This window comes from Melanostigma gelatinosum (assembly GCF_949748355.1).
Source record: "Melanostigma gelatinosum genome assembly, chromosome: 21".
Lineage (NCBI taxonomy): Eukaryota > Metazoa > Chordata > Actinopteri > Perciformes > Zoarcidae > Melanostigma > Melanostigma gelatinosum.
This window is the reverse complement of record NC_136654.1, coordinates 792425-800473: the sequence shown is the minus strand read 5'-3', so window position 1 is coordinate 800473 and position 8049 is coordinate 792425. Positions and strand designations below refer to the sequence as shown.

General features: G+C 41.2%; 1 protein-coding gene across 1 annotated transcript in view; it reads left to right on the top strand.

Annotated features, from left to right (window-relative positions):
• Nucleotides 1-6727: 6727 nt before the first annotated feature.
• The window catches only part of ankfn1a (ankyrin repeat and fibronectin type III domain containing 1a), a gene marked incomplete at its 5' end in the record, with an annotated part of 75496 nt that continues 74174 nt past the window's right edge, over nucleotides 6728-8049 (top strand). The window contains one exon of the mRNA XM_079293925.1: nucleotides 6728-6764. Coding sequence (XP_079150051.1) covers nucleotides 6728-6764 — 37 coding nt within the window. The remainder of the gene's footprint in view (nucleotides 6765-8049) is intronic.

Sequence of the window (8049 nt, the reverse complement as noted above, 5' to 3'; positions counted from 1 at the left end):
TCTGTGTCTGATGGTGTTTATATTCATTACACATCTGTGTCTGATGGTGTTTATATTCACTACACATCTGTGTCTGATGGTGTTCTACATTTTATTGATGGTCAACAAATCCCACGAAAGAACCCACAACAACAGTAACATGATCCATAGTGACGCTAGAGGATCAATCCGCCACAGAAAATAGTCCCCACAAACTTCCTCCTGTTAGTTTAATAAAAACTTTTGGGAGGTTACTGATTATTTTTAAAACATGAAACTAAACTGTCACACTACATTTACAGTGACTTACTGTATCATGCTCATACTGCTGTGAATGCAATGCATTCTGGGAATGCTCTCATTATCCCACTGGATCTCCTTTCACAGTAATTTGCTGCTTATGTTGTGAAAATAAAGCTATCTTTCACACTTAGAGCGGATTTAAGAGTAAAACGAAAGCTCTCAAGAGGCGTTTAGTTATATCAAAAGCAATAGGTTTATTATCAACAGAGTTATTCAGCCCAGCAATTCAACATGCATGGGTTCTAAATAGCTTCACTCGCAATCGAGATCTGCCATAAAAAACGCTTGAACACAGCAGCGCAGTAATTCATATAGGGTTCCTCCCATAGAGGCCCATTGGTTAAATCAAAGAAGCAGGCGGAGCGTGTTTGTACACGTAAGACACCTGGTTGGAGCCTGAACAAATCCGTCCACACTGGCCCGTCCCAGAAGGCGTTTTCTTCTGTCAGTGTGAGGTGAGATGTTGTAGTGAGAGGACCTGGGAAAAGGGGAGACTGCTAGGGCGCTGTCCCTTTCCTGTATCTCACTGTCTATTGTTCCTCCCTTATCTAAAGATGGCGGCCTATTCCTTGTGACGCAGTTAAATCAGTAATCTCCCTCTTGCTTCTCCCTTGCCCTAGCGTGTACTGTGTGTATTGCGTGAGTGGTTAATAAAGCTGCATAAGCTAATGGTTATTAAAACTGCAATTAAGCTAGTGGCTAATTAAAGCTGCATATAAGCTAGTGGCTATCAATAGGTGTCAGAAGATGGCCAAATTCCCACCTCCCGAAAACTTCGACTTCTCTCGCCCGGATCAATGGCCGGAGTGGCGCCAGAGGTTTCAAAACGTTCACGTTTATGGAAGAGGACGAGGAAGATGATTATGATACTGTAATGGCGAAACTGGATGGTTATTTCGTACCGAAGGTGAATACGATTCATGAAAGAGCACGTTTCCATCAGTGCAGTCAAAAGCACGGAGAAACCTCGGAGGAGTACATCAGAAGCCTGTATGAGCTAGCTGATACCTGTGCATTTGCAGGTGTGAAAAATGAAAATATCCGCGACAGGTTAGTCATAGTGATATTAGATAAAGTGCTATCAGAGAAGCTACAGCTAATGCCAGACTTGACGCTCGATAAAGCGGTAGAGCTAGTGCGGCAGTCTGAACAAGTAAAAGGGCATATTAGCCAGCAGGGAGCTAATGCTAACTGTTCTGAATTGAGTGAAGTAGCTTACAAGCAGCGTGCACAATTCAATGAAAAACAGAGAAACGGACGCTGGCATACAAAAGAGGCCAGAGCGAAACAAGGTGATGAGGGACACAAATGTTCTAGGTGTGGCAGAGTGCATGCTAAAGAAGACAATTGTGCCGCACATGATGCAGGATGCCACAAGTGTAAGAAGCTAGGACATTTTGCAGATATGGGGTTGGTTGTCACAATGTTATTTTAATTGGAAAAATCTTAAAAAGAAGGCCGAACTAAAACTAGAAAATGCATTTCCTGCTGAAAATGCGTTGGAATGCTGAAAGCTGAAATGAATCTCAAAAACATTGCTGAAAATAGATATCCAATTTAAAAAAAATTGCAAGAAGCTGAATAATTCAAAAAGTTGAAAGATTACAAATATGAAGTTATGTCACCCCTCTCCTGAAAGAGCTGAACATTTTGATATTCGAACGGTTTCTGTAGCTTCAAAGAATTCCAGCAGTAGTGATATTTGTTGTAGTAGTAGTAGAAGTATTATTCGCAGTATAAGTATGAGTAGCATTTGAATAAGTACTAGTTGTAGCAGTAGTGATATTTGTAGTAGCAGTAGTAGTAGAAGTTGTCGTCGAAGTATTTGTAATTAGAAGAAGTAGTATCCTGTTTAAATAAAGTTTACATGAAGGCCCACATACACAGCCCGCCACTGCATGAATAAAATAAAATGTTTCATAAATGACACATAAACATTTCAAGTGTTCGAATGTCGGTTCACCTTAATACAAATCAAGGGGATTAAAATGCAATTAATGCAAAACACTGACTTGAAAAGAAGGGTTCACACATAGTGACATGTGTTCATGGTATCAATTATTTACTTGGCAGTTTCATACACAAATAAAAGCACAAGAGCAAATAAGATGACAAGACCTTTTTTTGCTGTTCAGTGTAATTGAGATAAGAAACGAAGGACAAGACGTGACAGGACGTGTCTTTTACTCAGTTTGCCTTCGGAGTTGCTTCATCAGGAAATGGTGATGAGCTCCCACTTACGTGTGCGGGAGCCTACACGGACACATTGTCGAGTAAATATCACAGATGTGTATCATGTGTGTGGCTATTTGTATCTGTGTGGCAACGTGTGTTAAAGAGAAGGGAAATAAAACTGAACAGAACACTTTTCATGACGTCATTGTTATTCAAAACATTGTTATTTATACTGTTTATGTTGGTACCATCCAAACTGTTGGGGGGGGGGGCACAGAGTCAAGAACCGTGGCAGGAGATTCAGAGACTACAGACTCATTGACTAGAATTTCAATTTTGGATTTCTTTTGAAGCCGAAGCCTGTTTTCATTTTGGAAAACATTACGTCACCATGATACATTAATCTCGATGTCTGTGATGTAAAACTAAAAAGGGACATTGATGCCATGCTTTTTGTTATACTTATTTAATCCATTTTGTTGCATGTCAAACAGCAATGTTGCATGGATATAGGAACTCCAACCCTGAAACTATGTCTAGCAGGACTGGGATATAAACACACAACCAGGAACCAGGGTTAGGTGTAGTTTGAAATGTAAAACCAAGGAGCGTCTGCCAGCCTCATGCAGAAGCTACAGTGGCCGCACAGTGCAAGAGGTCACGTGACACAAACTGGTACTAGGATATAATAATGCTGTGGACATTGACTCATACAAGTGTGTCTTACCGTGGAGGTTGAAGCTTACCAGGTGAATGACATCATCATCACTGCCTCCATCTGCCATCGTGACACTGAGCTTACCCTGAATGAGCCCACACACACACACACACAGTCACTGCTCAATCTACGGGCTCGTTTTTCTCAACCAGGCGTGCGCAGAATCGATGACAAGCGATCGGCCCACAATGCATGCCGGTTAGATTTGTGTCCAACTTGATCCCGACTTGCTCTGACGTCATGCACACGTGGGCAACGATAACCTCACGAGAGCCAGGCGGCCGCAGAACTTTGCTCTCCCCTGACTGCATGACCCCAATGCATGATGGGAAACGTCTGGCTGTCTTCGGATCAAAGAGCTGATTGGCTCTTAGATTTGCAAACAAAGACGTTTCGTAGAAAATCCAAATTGTTTGTGTAATTGTAATATGTAACGCTAGATTGTAATAATAATACCAATACTAATATATAAGGTCATTTATTTAGCATCTGTAAATAAAGATATTCATTGAGAAAGCCTACATCCAACTTGATGTCAACATTTTTTCAGTCAGAGAACTGGAATGTGAAATCGATTAACGATTGTGAACATCACACAACGTATTAAAAGAAAAGCGCAATTGTCACTGATGGAAACTTGCAGCGTTGCTTTTCCTCCGTGTGAAGCCTGTTTATGTAGCTGTGATGTTTGGACTGTTGGTTCAGTTTTTGAATTTCTTAAATGTACGGTTGTATGATTTAGAAATGACACTATCTTCACATATATTTATTCATATGTTTAAATAAATATGCCCAATCCTATATCCTCAATTATATTATAACTAAAAAATCAAATGGACATCCAAACTTAAAGACCACTGTGAAAAGTAGATTTATTGTTTTGAAAATCCCATTTGTGTGACCTCAACGTATTGAAAATACATTTGTTACATTTGTGAGATCAAATATAAAATATCATAAAAATCTCACATCACAGATTTGCTTCCAGCGCCCCGGAATAGTATGCAATGAATACATGAAGGTTAATTAAATGCATTCATATACAGATATTTATATTTGGATAGTCATACAGCGTGAGAATAACGCACAACACAAGGAAGGTATTTTCAATTTAATTTTCTTTTAATATAATCTTATTTACATTGTATTTTTTCATAAATGTTTAGTACATAGTAAGTTACAATACTCTTGCATCCATTACACAGTGAACTCAGAACCTAGAAAATGCAGATTGAAATGGTACTGCTTAACAGTCTTCAACAATCAACCGACAACTAATTGAAACTTCTTCCACAATGCTCGCTCATCATTTAGATATTTGATTTCATTCACTTTGTTGGAGGATCAATGGCTGCAAAGAGACTTTGTTCATTCATGGTGGTCTCGAGGACAGGGACTACTGTTCTCTAACATCCAGGTTATGGAGAATAAGAGACGGGCAGAGAAACCTCAGAAAGAAGAAAAGATGGTGAAATGGATGATGAAACATGTACGAAAAGCTTATGAGATTTTATTACACATGTAACATGAAACCAAAAGAATTGCTGAAGCCGACTCCTTCTCTCCGTCCTCGTGGCTCATTTAGATAAATATCCAGGTCACGCCCTCTGACCTCTCCAGAACATCAGTAGAGTTAAGATATGAAAATTAGGGCCGGGACGATCTTTCCCTTTCACGTCGAAGAAATGTAACATGGTATTTAAAACACCAATACAGTTATCATACACTGACAAAAGTATTTCTTCCCAATGATGTGAAAAAAAAATAAAAATGAACAAAATTCAATAAAACCCACTTTGAGGATTACTTGAATTGCAAGTGAATTGACCCTTGAACTCTGATAGAGGGATCAAGAGATTAGTGTGGGCTCTTTGTAGAGCAAATAGCAGCTTGGTCAGTAATCACTTAGTAATAAATAATAAAATATCAGAGTGGATCAGAGTGGTAGCAGATACAAACGGAAGAGACAAAAGGTTACCAAAACAGAAGAGCAGGCTCATTTGATCATTTTTACAGCATTTTTACAAAAGATCACTTTCTGAATGATCTTGGATAAAAGACCAGGGCTAGTTGAACTTAAATGTTAGACAACTTTTCACTCCCCTTACTAAGTCATATTTAGGATTGTCTTCAGGGGGAAATATTGATCCGTTTCTAGGTAAGTAGCTTTTAGATGGCTTGTTATTTATGTCATCTGACTTTCAAGATGTGAAAGAAAGGCAGAATAGTTGTTGAGATTTGTTCACACATGAATGCTTACATTTGGTTACATTGCTATTTGCTGTCATTGAAAATACAATCATTAAATAACAGTGTATTTATAAGCAACTTATATCGTTTCAAATAATGTCAGCAGGGTCTGGTGGCCCTTGGGCATTTTCACATAAATGTTTTAGCTAAAATGAGGAGAGTATTTGACAGCCTTGATAAATCTGTGCCCTTGAGGACTTTTTAGTGTTTATTCAATGAAATAGTGTTTCAACTCGTCCAGGCCCCGGGCCCGGCCCGCCGCCCGGTCTGCATTGCACCCGACCCCGATGCTTGTCCCTGAGGCTGGTGGGTCCACAGGGTGGCTGCTCCATGTTGTTTCTTCGAGCTGAGCCCCGTGGGCGAAGGCCCGGCCACCGCTGACGAGCTCCCTTCCTGGGTCTGGCTCCGGGAGGGTGCCCCGGTTTCCCCGGTCCGGGCGAGGTGGCTGAAGTGCTGCTATTTATAATGTTTGAACCGCTCTTAGTCTGGGCTCTCCCCTGAGACCTGTTTGCCTTGGGAGACCCTACCAGGGTCCCCGGACAACATATAGCTCCCAGGATCACTGAGCCACGCAAACTCCTCCACCACGTTAAGGTGGCGATTCACGGAGGAGTATCAGTGTGTGCCTATGTGTGCGTGTGTGTGTGTGTGTGTGGGGAGGGAGGGGGGGGGGGTAGGGTAGAAGTGTGTGTGTGTGTGTAGATAGGGTAGAAGGGTCCCTCTCTGTCTCCTCTTTCCTGGCCTTCTTCAGGATCTTTTCGAGCTCTTGAAGGCAGAGGTCATGTACCTGGAGGTCAGCGCTTTGATGTTTCAGGAGATTGATCTCTTCCTGCTTTTGGTTGCGCCACTCCTCTCCTCCATCTCGCTGCTCTGTCTCTGCAGCTCCTGCTCTCTCTGGAAGCTCTCCTCCTTTGCAGCAAGCTCAAATTTGTCATCCCATCTTCCAGAGCCGTGAGTTTATATTTCGACTCTCTTTTCTTCTGGTCCAGGACGGTCTGCTGGGTTTTCAGCGCAGTGGCATTCGTATTCCTTCTTAGAAGCATCTTTACGTCCGCCTGTGCCCTCTTCCTCAGCCGTCTCTCTGACATGAGAGCCTTCATCATTCTCTTTCTCTCGAGCTCCCAACAGTACTCGTTGGCGGCAATCTGCTCCCTCAAGGCAGCATTTTCTGAAGCCAACTGGTTGTCTGGTGTGTCACACACCATTTGAGCTCTTCTCAGGTCCTGCATATTTAGACAATGGTAAAGCTCAATTGTTGTTTGACTACTTGCCTGTACTAGCTGTGTAGTAGTTTGAGTAGTTATGGCTCTGTTTGCACAAGAGGTCTCTCTGGATGGATGTCCGATGATAACTAAGTCTCCCAGAGGATTTCAGGGTATACCTCCTCTTACATCAAAGGAACATTCCGTGACATCACAGAATGTTCCTTTGATGTACCTCCTCTTACATCAAAGGAACATTCCGTGACATCACAAAAGAACATTCATTCTAACAAACATTCCGTGACATCACCAGGATTCATTCTGACAAACCATGATGTCATCAAATGTTCTAGAATGTCAATGACTGCAATGTTCCGAATTGTGGTCACATGACTACACTTGGTCACATGACTACACTTGGTCACATGACTACACTTGGTCACATGACTTCTCCAGACTAAAAAACCTGCAAAAATAGAATTACAAAAAGGGTTGCTTAGTTACAGAAAATATATTGTATTGTTTGTCTTCCTCTATAATCTTCCTCTATAACTTTTCAAACTTAATTACAACGCTGCAGGCCATTTCTCTCTCATACACGCACACACACACACACACACACACACACACACACACACACACACACACACACACACACATCAAATCTGCTTCAAAATGAACACTTACAAATCAAAGTTTACTAGATTATGGGTCAATAAATGTGGTCAACACACGTCTCTCACTCTGTTCACTAATTCATTGAGATAAAAAATAAAGAATAAATAAATAAAATAAATTTCTTCAGTAGCTTTGGAGAAGGATCAGCAGACAGTTATTATGGTTGTGATTATCTGCTCTCTAAAATAGTATTTCAGCAAATAAGGTGATTAGACAAATCGAGAACAATGAGAATCAATAATGATTACGCAATGTTTTGGGGTAAATCACTCGTCTTGGAAGCTTTATCATACTGTTGGAGAAATACATCACATCATGCAGAGTGACAGAAAGCCATTCTGTTGCCGAGAAGAGAATGGCAATGACTTCAGGTCACAGTGAGGTCATGAGGGGGTCGAGATAATGTATCATCCTACGGATGGTCATCTTTCATCTCAAGGCTCCAGGTAAAGTTGACTTCTGCTCTGAGGTCACACTGCCATCATAACAAGCTTTTAAACTGAGCGTGAAGGTTCATTTTTAACAAAAACAATTGTAGCTCAAGGTAGCTTTACTGGCTTTCTCCCGGCCATTAAACCGCATCTCACCGTCGTAATCAGCTCATTAAGTTTGCTCAGTTTGCATCATGTGGCTGCAATACGACATGTCGGTCACATGATAACAGGTGGTCGTGTATAGGGGGAGAATGTAACCTTCTTTTTGTACACGTAAGACACCTGGTTGGAGCCTGAACAAATCCGTCCA